Source organism: Myotis lucifugus, unplaced genomic scaffold (genome assembly GCF_000147115.1).
Source record: "Myotis lucifugus unplaced genomic scaffold, Myoluc2.0 scaffold_28, whole genome shotgun sequence".
Lineage (NCBI taxonomy): Eukaryota > Metazoa > Chordata > Mammalia > Chiroptera > Vespertilionidae > Myotis > Myotis lucifugus.
Genome location: NW_005871076.1, coordinates 4,917,649 through 4,932,351, shown reverse-complemented (window position 1 = coordinate 4,932,351; position 14,703 = coordinate 4,917,649). Strand labels below are relative to the sequence as shown.

The 14,703-nt window shown below is 45.9% G+C and overlaps 2 protein-coding genes across 2 annotated transcripts in view; one reads left to right on the top strand and one right to left on the bottom strand.

Annotated features, from left to right (window-relative positions):
• NDUFA2 (NADH:ubiquinone oxidoreductase subunit A2) overlaps positions 1-244 on the bottom strand; it is a 4,034-nt gene extending 3,790 nt beyond the window's left edge. The window contains exon 1 of the mRNA XM_023752163.1: positions 92-244. Coding sequence (XP_023607931.1) covers positions 92-202 — 111 coding nt within the window. The 5' untranslated portion in view covers positions 203-244. The remainder of the gene's footprint in view (positions 1-91) is intronic.
• A 95-nt stretch (positions 245-339) lies between these two features.
• Positions 340-14,176, top strand: IK (IK cytokine). Its single transcript, XM_023752162.1, has 20 exons — positions 340-492; positions 1,053-1,119; positions 4,005-4,097; positions 4,758-4,817; positions 6,118-6,285; positions 6,443-6,569; positions 7,610-7,683; positions 7,788-7,834; positions 8,689-8,852; positions 9,928-10,036; positions 10,364-10,403; positions 10,569-10,788; positions 11,037-11,055; positions 11,525-11,603; positions 11,879-11,959; positions 12,209-12,266; positions 13,309-13,397; positions 13,599-13,707; positions 13,876-13,910; positions 13,998-14,176. Exons 1-20 carry the CDS (start codon positions 477-479, stop codon positions 14,023-14,025), a joined length of 1,683 nt encoding a protein of 560 aa, XP_023607930.1. The 5' UTR covers positions 340-476; the 3' UTR covers positions 14,026-14,176.
• Positions 14,177-14,703: the final 527 nt, after the last annotated feature.

The window sequence follows — 14,703 nt, the reverse complement described above, 5'->3', positions numbered from 1 at the left end:
TCGGTGTGGGCGCGGGTTTCTCAAACGCCCGGGAGGTCGAGGTCGTGACCCCGAAGCCCCGAAGCCCGCCCGCCCACTACGCTGCGACTCACCTGACGCCCTGGCTGCCAGGCGAGCGCTGGCATAAGTGGATGCGAATCTCCCGTAGACCCAGCTTGGCCCCGACGCCCCGACTCGCCGCCGCCGCTGCCGCCGCCGCCATCTCCGCTGGTACCCAAGCCCCTGCCAGGCCTTCCGGCCAAGTTCTCCAGACCGACCAATCGCGGACCTCCAGTCCCGCGATAGCTGGGCTGACGTAAGGGGCGGGGCCACGTGTAGCTACTGTAGGGCGCCCCGGTGTCCTCCAGTTTCCTGGCGAGAGTGTGGAGCGCAAGGCACTGTGGGTTGTTTGCGGAGGTGCATTGTGGGGAGAAGGCTGTCGCTGCTCTGTTGTTGTTGGAGACTGAGTGCTTCGTGGCGTTGAGACCGCCGACAATATGCCGGAGCGGGATAGTAAGTATCGGATTATCTGCCCTTTCTCCGCTGAGGAACTCGGGACACTTGGCGGGTTCTTTTGGCTTTAAACCGGGCGTGTGTTCGGGTGGGTGGAGAAGGGCCGGAGTGACGCCTGGAGCCGGGGAAGCCGTTGGGCCCCGAGTGAGGCTGGGCAGCCCAGACTGTCTCTAAGTCTCGTCTTTGCCCCAGGTTACGGCAGATAGAGCTGATCCGTGAACTTTTCTCCCCTTCTCCCCAACCCGGTATCACTTAATTTGGGTTGAGCCAATTTGTCTCTTACGTGGCATCTTAGATGTTATCCCGAGGAAGTCTTTGCTGATCCTCCCGCGCTGGTTTAGGGGTCCCCTCCTCTGGGCCCCTACAACCCTTTGTATTTTTTCCACTTCATTACTTACTGCATTGGATTGTTACTGTGGTTCTTGCCTTTTCTTCCTCACTAGATTGTGAGCAATTTGACAGGAAAGCAAATTTGTATTGTTCACTGTTAAATCCCCGACTTTTGCACAGGACCTGACACAAAAGAGATTGATTGAATTTATGCTAATTCTTTTTCTTAGGTGAACCGTTCTCCAACCCTTTGGCCCCAGATGGCCACGATGTGGATGATCCTCACTCCTTCCACCAGTGAGTGTTTTGACCTAGGACCATGGGGAAAAGGTGGACAATGAGCAGGGTGGAGGTGGAGGTGGTGGTGGTGATGGTCAAAGAATCCTGAGTGTCTTGTCAGCAAGGATGGTCAAAAAATTGTACCCCTTGCCCCTTTAATAGGATCCCTGCAGGCCAGGCCTCTAGTATGCATATAAGATCTTTGGTTAATCACTTCCCGCCCTCCCCCTCTCCCCTTCCCTCTGAGATTCATCAGTCTGTTCCCTGTTTTCCTGCCTGTGTATTGAGTGTCTGCCCCCTGGTAGTCATTGCACGTCATAGCTGTTGGACGGTCGCTTAGGCTTTTATATATATAGTAGAGGCCCAGTGCACAAAATTCATGCATTGGGGGGGGGTCCCTCAGCATGGCCTGCACCCTCTCGCAATCTGGGACCCCTGGCCCCTAACCACTTGCCTGCCTGATCGCCCCTAACTGCCTCGGCCCCCACCACCGTGGCTTTGTCCGGAAGGTCATTTGGCTGTCTGGTCTAATTAGCATATTATACTTTTATTATAGATAGATGCTAGTAATTGGCCATATATAGACGAATGGAATTGTTTGGTCATAGGATGTACACATTTAAACCTATAATAATAAAAGCGTAATATGCAAATCGACCTAATGACTGAACAGCAGAACAACCGTCTGATCTTCCAGACAACCACGCTATGACATGCACTGGCACCAGGCCAGCCAAGGCGGGTGCGATGCAATTGGTTGGGGGGCCCCACCATCGCCCCATGACCGCCCCGCAGAGGGAGACCCAGGCCACCCTCTGTGGGGCGATTGATGGGGGTGGCTCCATGATCGATCACCCTGCAGAGGGAGACCCAAGCCACCAGCCAGCGGGGCGATTGGGAGGAAAGCGGGGGGCAATCGCAGAGCCCCGTGATCCAGTCGCCCCAAAGAGGGAGGCCCAGGCTACCCAGCTGGCAGCTCTGCGGTGTGTGGGCAGGGGCCTCCCTCTGCACAGTGATCAATTGTGGAGCCCCGGCTGGGTGGGCAGGGCCCACCAGCCAGCGATGCTGTGGTGGGTGTGCAGGGCCAGCCAGCGATTGCCCCACAGAGGGAGACCCAGGCCAGCCAAGCAATCGTACCCCATGCCTGTCTCCTGCAGAGGGAGATCAGTGGCAGGGGAGTGGGGGCACTGCCGCACAGATGGCAAGCAGTGGCAGTGGTGGGGGTGGGGCCAGCTACTAGCAGGGTGGGAGTTGGGGAGGTGGGGCGGGGGAAGGAAAGCCCCAATAGGCCCTGATCGCCGGCCAGGCCTAGGGACCCTACCCAAAGGGTCCTGGATTGCAAGAGGGTGCAGGCCGGGCTGAGGGACACACACACACACACACCCCCACACCCCGTGCACAAGTTTCATGCAATGGGCCTCTAGTTTTAATATATACTGTCAGATTGCCCTCCAAATAGATTCTAGTTACATTTTATCAGCAGTGTATGAAACTATCCACTTTTCAAATTCTCTCTCATAGTTAATTTATCAAATGTTTTTAAAAATTAACACTGAAAAATAAATAAAAATTAGCACTCTGGCCCTAGCTGTTTTGGCTCAGTGGATAGAGTGTTGGCCGGGAATTGAAGAGTCCCAGGTTCGATTACAGTCAAGGGCACATGCCTGAGTTGTGGGCTTGATCCCCAGTAGGGGGTGTGCAAGAGGCAGCCAGTTAGTGAGTCTCTCATCATTGATGTTTCTATCTCTCTCCCCTCTCCCTTCCTCTCTGAAATCAATGAAAATATATTTTAAAAAAAGTCAGAAGAGATTAAGTCTAAGATTAGAAATCAACTCTTTGAGGAAATAAGATAATAGTTTTTTTTAAAAATATATATTTTACTGATTTTTTACAGAGAGGAAGGGAGAGGGATAGAGAGTTAGAAACATTGATGAGAGAGAAACATTGATCAGCTGCTTCCTGCACACCCCCTATTGGGGATGTGCCCGCAACCCAGGTACATGCCCTTGACCGGAATCGAACCTGGGACCTTTCAGTCCGCAGGCCGACGCTCTATCCACTGAGCCAAACCGGTTTCGGCAAGATAATAGTTTTTTAAAAAATTAGCACTCTGATGCATTAGAAGTGGCATGTTTCTTTGTTTGGTTAATTCTCTCCTGAGGATTTTTTCCGTTGATTTTTAAAAAATATATATTTTTATTGATTTCAGAGAGGAAGCGAGAGGGAGAGAGATAGAAACATCAATAGTGAGAGAGAATCATTGATCAGCTGCCTCCTGCAGGCCCCATACTAGGGATCCAGCCCATAACCCAGGCATGCACCCTGACTGGAAATTGAACCATGACCTCCTGGTTCATGGGTCTCATAGCTTGACACTCAACCACTGAGCAATGCCGGCTGGGCTTGCCATTTACTTTTTTAGAGAGAGTGGAAAAGAAGGAGAGAGAGAGAAAAAAAAAAATCCATGTGAAAAAGACACATAGATTGGTTGCCTCCTGAACATGCCCCAATGGGGCTGGGGATTGAACCTGCAACCCAGGTACATGCCCTTGATTGGGAATTGAACCTGAGACCCTTTGGTGCTTGAACTGATGCTCTAAGCAAAACTGGACAGGGTATGGCATGTTTTTTCTTTTTTATTGTTTAGTGATTTGAGAGATAGAACAATATTGATCTGTTGTTCTACTTATTTATGCATTCATTGGTTGATTCTTGCATGACCAGGCATGGAACCTGCATCCTTGGCCTATTGGGATGGTGCTCTAATCAACTGAGCTACCTCATCAGATGGCATGTTTTTGTTTTAAGTTGTATTTTCTTATTTCCAGTAAAATTAGCCATTTTTTTGCATATTTTTTTCCAAATCTTATTGGATACTAATGTTTAAAATCTTTGCTTTCTAGATCAAAACTCACTAATGAAGACTTCAGGAAACTTCTCATGACCCCAAGGGCTGCACCTACCTCTGCACCACCCTCGAAGTCACGTCACCATGAGTAAGCTCTGGGGTGATCCAACCTGTCTCCCATCTCCTTCCTACAGAAAACCTACTGATCTAGGTGTCTTAGGAACTGGAAGGCTAGTTCTTTTTGAACAAAGCCTGTGGTTCTGATTCTTTCTTTCTGGAGATTGAAGCTCCGTGGAGCCTGGCATGCTCTGGGATTCCCTTCTTCTCAGAATATGTTCCATGAACCACTTGTACTAGAGTTGCTGCTGGTGCTTAAATAGGCAGATTTCTGGGCCCATTCTAGCCCCATGGACTCAGATTTGGAGGCAAATATTTTGGGGTACATAATTTTAATAGTCCTTTAAGTGGTTACAATCCTCTCTAAAGTGAGAACCACTCACCTACAAATATTAACATGGATCTTTTCTGATTGAAACTCTTGCTTTGGCCAGTGTTCTAGACCAGCGGTCGCCAACCAGGTGTTGTACGGACCACTGGTGGTCCATGAGGTCCAAAAGGTTGGCGACTGCTGGTTTAAGGAAACCTTTGGAGCAGCGGTTGCCAACCGGTGGTCCACAGACCACTGGTGGTCTCTGAGGTCCGAAAGTTGGCGATGGATGTTCTAGACCTTTCTTCACCCCTCACGGCCACTTAGGGTTTCTGGGGCTGTGGTAATATTTTGCTATCAGTGAGTTTCTTTCTCTTCTAGGATGCCAAGGGAGTACAATGAGGATGAAGACCCAGCTGCACGACGGAGAAAAAAGAAAAGGTGAAGGAAGGATGGAGGAGTGTGGGTTTTTTTGTTTGTTTTTGGTAAATCTTCATGAGGATATTTTTTCCCATTGATTTGTAGAGAGTGTGGAAGGGAGACAGAGAGAGACATCGATTGGTTGCCTCCCACGTGCGCTCCAACCGGGGCCAGGGATTGAACTTGCAACCCAGGTATATGCCCTTGACTGGGAATCGAACCCACAGTCATTCAGTGCAAGGGCTGACACTCTATCCATTGAGCGACACTGGCCAGGGCAGTCTTGGGTTTTAATTTGGTCAGTGTCACATGGGTGTTTCTCTCTCTTTCTCCCCCTCGCTCCCTCCCTCCCACTCTCTCTTAAAAGACTAGAGACTGAGGTTTTCCTTTTCATAAGACTGCTTTCATGGTGGAGAGGAGTGATATGTGGAGTGGTAGTTTAGGGTTTTGGAGTCAGCCTGTGGTGTTTTAATCTCCTCTTTACCAGTTTCTAGCAGAATAACCTTAGCATTTTGTTTAACCTTTCTAATCCTCAATATTATGGGGAGAATAGAGCTAGTGATAAAAACTTTTATCAGGTTGTCATGAGGATCAACTGTGGTAATACATGTAAACACAGTATCAGTGCCTGGCATATAGTAACCACCCAATAAATCTTGGCTGCCATCATCATCATCATTATTTACATGATACTAAACTTTCTGGACCTATACTTTGCTTTCCTCTCTTCTGGGGGAGGACCAGCAAGGACTGATTTATTTTCTGTTGAAATTTGGAAGGAGATAATAATTGGGATGACTTCATGGTTGCCCTATAGAGATTCAGTGATATAGAGTTGGGTGGCATTAAAGAATTCTAAAGTGACAGATGGAGTGTCCTGAGGTGGTAGATGGAACAGTGTTATATATGAGGTGGAAGGTGCTGTAGTTGTGATTTTGAGGACTATCAAGAGGTGACCAGCAGTTCTATCACCATAAATGAGCTTTCACTATAGAGAGTTGGATAAAGGTATAGGGCAGTGATGGCGAACCTTTTGAGCTTGGCGTGTCAGCATTTTGAAAAACCCTAACTTAACTCTGGTGCCGTGTCACATACAGAAATTTTTTGATATTTGCAACCATAGTAAAACAAAGATTTATATTTTTGATATTTATTTTATATATTTAAATGCCATTTAACAAAAATCAACCAAAAAAATGAGTTCAGAGGTGACACGCGTGTCATAGGTTTGCCATCACTGGTATAGGGAAACAGGAATAGTACTATTGATGTTGGGATAGCAGCTGGTAAGCTTTACACATTTGCCTTTCTCTGGTCATAGTTATTATGCCAAGCTTCGTCAACAAGAAATTGAGAGAGAGAGAGAACTAGCAGAGAAGTACCGGGACCGAGCCAAGGAACGGCGAGATGGCGTGAATAAAGACTATGAGGAAACTGAGCTGATCAGCACCACAGCTAACTACAGGGCTGTGGGCCCCACTGCTGAGGCGTGAGTACCATGGGGGCCAGGGTATGGTTTCCTCGGCACCCCAGAGTCATATATTCTTCCTCACACTTTCCTTGCTATTGAGCCCACATCAAGCCATTTCAAAAGGCATTTGCCACCCAGAAAGGACTGTTCTAATGTGGCCTCTTTCATTATATAGGGACAAATCAGCTGCAGAAAAGAGAAGACAGTTGATCCAGGAGTCCAAATTCTTGGGTGGTGACATGGAACACACCCATTTGGTGAAAGGCTTGGATTTTGCTCTGCTTCAAAAGGTGAGTCTTGGTGTGAGTGAGTGGAGAGTGATACTAGAATGGTGAATGCTCTTGTATGGGCCTTCCAAGGTGAGAAGGGAGACTACTGTTAGTTCAGACTCTCTAGAACAGTGGTTCTCAACCTTCTGGCCCTTTAAATACTATTCTTGGGGGGGAAAGGGGTGTGGGGGATGCGGGAAGAGACTGGACAAAAATCGTGCACCTATGGATGAGGACAGTGGGGAGCAGGGTGAGGGCGGAGGGGGGGGTGGCAACCGGGTGGAGGGGAGCTATGGAGGGGGAAAAACAGGAACAACTGTAATAATCTGAACAATAAATATTTAATTAAAAAAATAAATAAATAAATACAGTTCCTCATGTTGTGACCCAACCATAAAATTATTTTCATTACTACTTCATAACTGTAATGTTGCTACTGTTATGAATCGTAATGTAAATATCTGATATGCAGGATGGTCTTAGGCGACCCCTGTGAAAGGGTCCTTCGACTGCCAAAGGGGTCGCGACCCACAGGTTGAGAACCGCTGCTCTAGAAGATGGCCCCTCTGTAGGACTAATTGCTATTTATTCTTCAAGTCTCAGTTTCAATTTTCTTTTCTTGGGGAAACCTTCCTTGGTCACCGAAGTATGGTTAAATTCCTCCACTCTTTACCTCCCACTTCCTGCACCCTTGCATACCTCTTCTGTTTCACTTTTTGCAGTTATCACACTTTGTTGTTTAATTGTTAAATTTGGGGTCAGGTTCGATTTCGGTCAAGGGCACGTGCCTGGATTGTGGGCTCAATCCCCAGTAGGGAGCGTGCAGGAGGCAGCCGATTACGTGCCTGGATTGTGGGCTCAATCCCCAGTAGGGAGCGTGCAGGAGGCAGCCGATTAATGATTCTTTCCCATCATTGATGTTTCTATCTCTCTCCCTCTCCCTTCCTCTATAAGCTGCATTAGGGCAAGGATTATATTGTCTTGTTTAGTATTGAGTTCTTGGTTCCTGGGGCAGAGGATTATATTGTCTTGTTTAGTATTGAGTTCTTGGTTCCTGGGGCAGTGTGGTATAGTGTAAATATAGTGTAATTGCCAGCAAAGAGAAAGAGGAGGAAGAACTAATGGAAAAGCCCCAGAAGGAAACCAAGTATGTAAATATCAGGGAGAACTTGAGGGTTTAGATAGGTGGGACATAAAGTACGAACACATTTGGCCAAAAAAAAAAAAATTTTTTTTTTTCTTTCTTTTCAGGAAAGATGAAGATCCTGAAAATAAAATTGAATTTAAAACACGTTTGGGTGAGTACAGAATTTCTACACTAGTGGCTCTGCATTCTGGATGAATTGTAGGGCATTTAGTGCTCTGGGAGGATATGCTTCCCCGTTCCCTCAGCTTATTTTCCTCTTTTGTTGCCCCTAAGCCAGCTACTTCCAATAAAATACTCTAATAGAATTCAGACTTGGACTTAGGTATTTCATATGTTATTAATGCCTCCTTAGTTAGGTTGGAAGCTCTTTCAGATTAGGGCTTATACTTTAAGGGAGGTAGCATTATTGCTGATTACAAATTCAGAATTTGCAATCTGAGAGAACTGGGTTTGAATCCTGATGATGACACCACACTAGGCAGGTGATTTTTGGCATCTGTGTTCATTTCTCAGTGTCTGTTTGTCCATGGCAAAATGGGTTAATGTTCATCTCATGGGATTATTGGGATGAAGAGAAGTAATATAGGCAACATGCCTACTAAGAGCTGGTTTTTCATTCATCATCAGTATCACTTTAAACCTCATTCTTATTCCTCACAGGGCCCAATACAATGATAGGCTTATAGTGCCCTTGAGAAGACAATGGGGAAAAGTGGATAGGAGCTCAGGCTTTGGAGTTAGACTGCCTGAATTTCATTCTTTGCTTTGCCACTTGGTAGCTATATGACTTTCAGTAAATCACTTAACTCTCAGCCTTCGTGTTCTCATCAGTTAAAGGTGATAATAATGTCCGCCTCACGGGGCTGTTGTGAAAATTGAATGAAGCAAAGCAAAGCATGCATAGCACTTGGCATGATGACAGGCACAGAGTGAGCACTCAATAAATGGCAGCTGCTCTTATAGAAGGTTCTCATTGGCTCTTTGCTGCTCTTCCTCTTTCCATAGGCCGCAATGTATACCGCATGCTCTTCAAAAGCAAGGCATATGAGAGGAATGAGCTGTTCCTGCCGGGTCGCATGGCCTATGTGGTAGACCTGGATGATGAGTATGCTGACACAGACATCCCTACCACTCTTATCCGCAGCAAAGCTGACTGCCCCACCATGGAGGTGAGTAACCCAAATCCTGAAAGCCTTGCACATGAGTCTCAAACCTGGAAATTAGCTTTAATTCTGCCTCAGCCTCATGGACCACATTTAACCCATCACCAAGTCCTGTTTACTTTTCATCTCCTAAATTTCAATTGAATCTATTCACTTTTCTCCATCTTCACCAATAACATTCTAGTCTAAGCCATCATCTCTTGCTGGAACTGTTAAAAGTGGCTCTTGGCAGGCACCCGGCCACAAAAAAAAAAAAAAAGTGGCTCTTGCCCTTGCCCGGTGCTCAGTTGGTTGGAGCGTTGTCTCACACACCAAAAGGTTGTGGGTTCAGTTCCTGGTCAGGGTGTGTATTGGAGGCAGCTGATCAATGTTTCCTCCCCCCCCCCCTTCCTCTTTCTCTAAAATTAATAAACATAACCTCGGGTGAGAATTTTTTAAAAAGGCTCCTAATTGGTTTCATTTCCACTCTGGTTTCCTTCTAATATTTTATTTATTTTTAATTATTACTGAGATGAAATTCACATGCCATACAATTTGCCTTTTTAAAGTGTACAGTTCAATGGCTTTTAGTATATTCATAATATTGTGCTACTATTATCCCAATTTTAAAACATTTTTATCACCCCCAAAAGAAACCCTGTACTTTGTAGCCATCACCTTCCACCACCTCAATCTCTCCATCCCCATTTTACACATGGCCACAGGAATCATCAAAACAGGAATTTTTGTCTCACCACAGTTTCAAAGCTTCCATTGACTTCTCACTGTTAGAATAAAGAGCAAAATTTTTATTGTGGCCTATGAGCCTTTGCATCTTTTGGTCTTTCCAGCCTTTTTCACCTTGCTTCCCTGTTGTTGGTTTTCCAGTCATCCTGGATTTCTTGAATGTGCTAGAATCACTTTTGACCCAGGCCTTTGTGCATGTTGTTTCATCTCTTTGGAATGTCCTCTCACAGCACCTCCTTTCCTAGTCTTTACCTACCTAATTCTAACTCATCCTTTAATTTGTTTAGTGAGTGAATGAAAAAGTGAAGTGATTCCTGCTCAGTGGAATAACTTTCTTGTTTCTTGGGGTTTTCAGGCTCAAACCACGCTTACTACAAATGACATTGTCATCAGCAAGCTCACCCAGATTCTTTCCTACTTGAGGCAGGGTACTCGCAACAAGAAGCTCAAGAAGAAGGATAAAGGTAACCTGACGGGTTAGGAAGAGAAACCTTACCCCTGGAGGGGCATTTGAGGATGGAACCAAGGTCTCCTGGAGCCTCTGTCTCCAGAACATTGGGAGGCTCCTGGGAACAGAGGAAAATGAGAGCAATGGAGCATCTATGCATCCAGTTTCTGTCTGTCTGACCCACTCAGGAGGCAGTGGTTAACTCTGAGGCATGAGAAGGGAAAGTCTGGGTAGTGTTTGTTGTCCCACCTTCTAAACAGGTGTTTAAAAGGGCATTGAGAATTAGAGAGCATGGTGGGGCTGAGTGGGGATTAATGAGTCTTTCTCATTCTTCACATTTTAGGGAAACTGGAAGAGAAGAAACCCCCTGAGGCTGACATGAAGTATGTATCCTAGCCCATCATCTGATCTGAGGGAGGGAGGGAGGGGGCTATGTGCTTCGTGTCTTCAGCATTTTGGGGAGGCCTTGTTGTGAGAATCTAGAGAAATGGCCAGGGAAAGTGGAATTAATTGTGTGTGATTTTGACAGCTAATCTCTGTTTTCCTAGTATATTCGAAGACATTGGGGATTATGTGCCCTCCACAACCAAGACACCTCGGGACAAGGAGAGGGAACGATATCGGGAACGGGAGCGTGATCGGGATAGAGACAGAGACCGGGACAGAGAGCGGGAGCGAGAACGAGATCGGGAGCGGGAACGGGACCGAGAGAGAGAGGAAGAGAAGAAGAGGCACAGCTACTTTGAGAAGCCAAAAGTGGATGATGAGGTGAGATGTGGCCCCTAGTACCAGGTGATAGTGCTGCCTATCTCTGCCTGCCCGGCCGGCACAGGACCTCTCTGTTATATAGGCACCTCATGGCTTCATGGAAGCAACTGGGGGTCAACTAATCCAGGATAGGAACCATCCTGGAAATGGGGACAGCGGAGGGTAGGGAATTGATTCAGACTTGGGGGTAGAGGAGGAGTGGGAATCCCTCATGGTGATACTGACCTCAGTTTCTATTTTCTTTCCAGCCCATGGACGTTGACAAAGGTAAGTTGTGTCCAAGGCATCTGCATTAGCTCCAGCAGTCCTGCTTTCCCCTGGGCTAAGAGTTGGACCTAGAGCTCATAGCTGGCAAGGGTGGGATTGGGGGACTTTCTGGTCCTGGGTTCTCATAAGATTCCTGGCTTGCTATATGGAGTAGACAGAAGATAAGTCTGGAGTTCCCTCCATCTTGCTGGGCAGTGACAGGGCATATCTGCTCTATTAGATATAAATTCTTCAGCTGTGGAGTCTTGATATGATGTGAGGCAGGTTGAATGGGCAATATTCTGAGCACACTACCCCAACTCAACCAGAGTAGTTCATTATTATTTGGGATTTGATTAACATTTTGATAGCAAAAAGATTCTATTGCTTAAAAACTGTTTTTATGAAAGCTATAGGTTGAAAGGGTGTTATAGGGAAGAGGCTGAAATTCCTCGTTTCAGTGTCTTAATAGAATTCTCTTTTCCCCCAGGACCTGGATCTGCCAAGGAGTTGATCAAATCAATCAATGAAAAGTTTGCTGGTTCTGCTGGCTGGGAAGGCACTGAATCATATCCTTTATTTCAATATGTTTTGGGTTTCAGAGAATTGTTCTCTTTTCATTCCAACTCTACCTGCTTCCCTACTTTCTCACCATCCCACTCCTTCCCTTTTGTGTTGAATTTTGACCAGGATGAACTCACTGTGACTTTCCCCTTTCTCAGAGAACCCATTCAAGTTCACAGTTATCTCCTTAGAGTTTTCATGTTGAGGCTTTTAGTCCTTGGCCCTTCCTGGTTGAAGCTTTTCTGCTACAGGCAGAATTATTTTCTTTAACATAGCATATGCTGAAGAAGCCCGAGGACAAGAAGCAGCTGGGAGATTTCTTTGGCATGTCCAACAGTTATGCTGAGTGCTACCCAGCCACGTACGTAACAAAGAAGGGAGGCCGGGATGATTAGAGAAGAAGTTAGAGTGGAGGGGTTGGGTGAGGTAGAAATTTGATTTGCTGGGATCCAGGGGTACTTCCTACTTGGATGAACTATTCTCTTTGGCTCTGAGTAGGAGGTCTAGGGGGTGGTCATTCCTGGCATATAGTCTCTTACTTGAGTAGGTGCTCAGATGAAGCATTGGAGTCTGGGTCAGCACCATCTGTTCAACTGTTGGTTCTCTTTAGGATGGATGACATGGCTGTAGACAGTGACGAGGAGGTTGATTACAGCAAAATGGACCAGGTATGGAGTTTGAAGCATGGGTGAGGGGTCTTGGGCAGTTACTCTTTAGTACATGTCCCTTTCCCCATTCCCAAAAGATCTGTGTTTCATTAACTGGTCCTCACTTCTCAGCTGCAGTAATAGGAGCACCAGCATTGTGGGGTCATGGACAGCTTAACTATTTCAAAGTGTTTCTACAAAAATAAAATGAGATAGAGCCAAAAATATAGTTCTTTTTATTTCCTACAAAGTGCCAGGCTTTGATTTCTATTCTAGGCAGTAAGCAGGTTTTTAGTGCACAAGAAGAAAGGGCTAAAGAAATTGCAGTCTTTTGAAAAATGACTGATTTTATTCTAACCAGCCAGTGTTGGAATTTTCTTCCAACTCTTAAAACCCAGCAAACACCATTAATGGTAAAGAAATTTCATCTACTTTTTCCTTATTCTCCCTGCACTACAATGGTTAAGACCGTTGGTTAATTCCATCTTGGAACCTTGCTTAACCCTGACTCTGCCATTTATTAGTTTTGTGGCTATGTCAATTTATTTTACTGTGTATGCCTCAATTTCATCATCAGGAAAATAGAAATATATTTTCTCTTAATAGAGTTTTTGAGAGAATTAACACTCCGGTGTGGGGTGAATTTCCCGCCAAAATATAAGATGGCTCTGTCTTTTGGTTTTGTTCCATCCACCAAAAGGGTGGATTACAAACAAATATTTGGTAATACGCAGTTACAATCGGCCCGAGTTTACACGTTTCCCGCACTCCACCGCAAATCTATATGAACCGAGTTAAAGACGGCTCCCGCGGAGTACGCGCAATTCACGCGAGCCGACTTAACTCGTTTCCCCCACTCCAAGTGTTAAATAAGATAGGTATTTAGTATTCAGAAAAATGCCTGGCACATAATAAGTACATAGCAAGCATTTATTATTTATTAGGGTAGAATTTATAAATGATGAAATCAGAGACTATGGAAGAACCTGGCTTAATCAGGGACTAAAATTCCATTTCCACTGACATCTCTTCCTTCTCCCTTTGCCATTTTGTCCTGCAACAGGGTAACAAGAAGGGCCCCTTGGGCCGCTGGGACTTCGATACCCAGGAAGAATACAGCGAGTATATGAACAACAAGGAAGCTTTGCCCAAGTGAGTTGGTACTAAATACAGCCAGGATGTGAGGAGAGGGATGGCGATGGGTGGGCTAGCTCACACCAGGTTGGAGGGTGTGGTCTGGCTGAGACATTTTCAAATAGCTTTCTGCTCACAGGCCCTCTGGGAACACCTTGCTACTGCTATGCAAACTAATGTCTCTGTTGTCTTCCCTCAACTGCCCTTTTTTCCCCTCAGGGCTGCATTCCAGTATGGCATCAAAATGTCTGAGGGGAGGAAAACCAGGCGCTTCAAAGAAACCAATGACAAAGCAGAGCTGGATCGCCAGTGGAAAAAGATTAGTGCAGTAAGTGGGACTGCCTCTCTGGTGGGAGGGGTTCAGCTGGGAGTAGACACTGGTCCATCAATCCAGGAATAGGCCAGGGGCTGGAGAGCCATGGAAGTAGAGAGATCAGCCTTGAGCCTCAGTTGGACTTAAAGTGGCAGTGTAACTATCGACTGTAACTTCTTGCAGATCATTGAGAAGAGGAAGAAGATGGAAGCTGATGGGTGAGCAGCCTTATTCATTCTCTATGGGACTGGGGAATTGCTTACTTTATTTGATCTTAGGCTGACTCATTTATTCTATTACTGCAGGGTTGAAGTGAAAAGACCAAAATACTGATCTCCAGTTCCAACTCCAAGAGTCTTTACAAGGACATGCTTCCCACTGCTTGCTTTCTACAATTCCCAAAAAAGTTGCAAGGTGTTTGTTTGTTTCTGATGTATATATTATTGTTTAATCACTTGGTTCCATTAAAATTGGTTAACCTGCAGTCTTTTCTATATTGTGCACCCTCCACTCCAGGGCCCCTGAGGCACCAAGAAGGATATTAATTTTACTGATTATAGAAAATCACATGCAGAAAGTCAGCTCAGTCCTTTCCTGAGCTATGGTTCTAGATATCTTGACAGTAAGAATGTTTACTAGCTAGGTGCCCAGAGGAGAATGGATAAGAGATAGATGGTTGGTCTCAAATGTCAGACCCATTCAGGCCCATTTGGGGCCCGACTCTTAGGGCAGAGATTCCCTGGGAATTAGGGTGAGCCCAGTGGGCTGCCAGTCTAATCGCAAAGTTTGCACAGCTGAGTGCTAGGTGAAGGCATCTGATGAGAATCACTGGTGGGAACAAAAATCTTTTATGCAATTATGTCCTCCTGGGAGCTTTAATTTCAAGCACACATCACTGCTGCCCTGGCTGAAGGGATACCTTGGGGAATCCCTGTGCTAGGCCATTTTGATGTGCCCGTCAACACCCTGAGAGGTTTACTAAGGCCAGATGGGCTCCCTGGTCTCCAAATC

Coding starts and splice junctions, on each gene's coding strand:
- IK (XM_023752162.1), top strand. Junction 7,835..8,688: donor TGAATTTAAAACACGTTTGG/GTGAGTACAGAA, acceptor CTCTTTCCATAG/GCCGCAATGTATACCGCATG. Junction 10,037..10,363: donor GCTCAAGAAGAAGGATAAAG/GTAACCTGACGG, acceptor TTCACATTTTAG/GGAAACTGGAAGAGAAGAAA.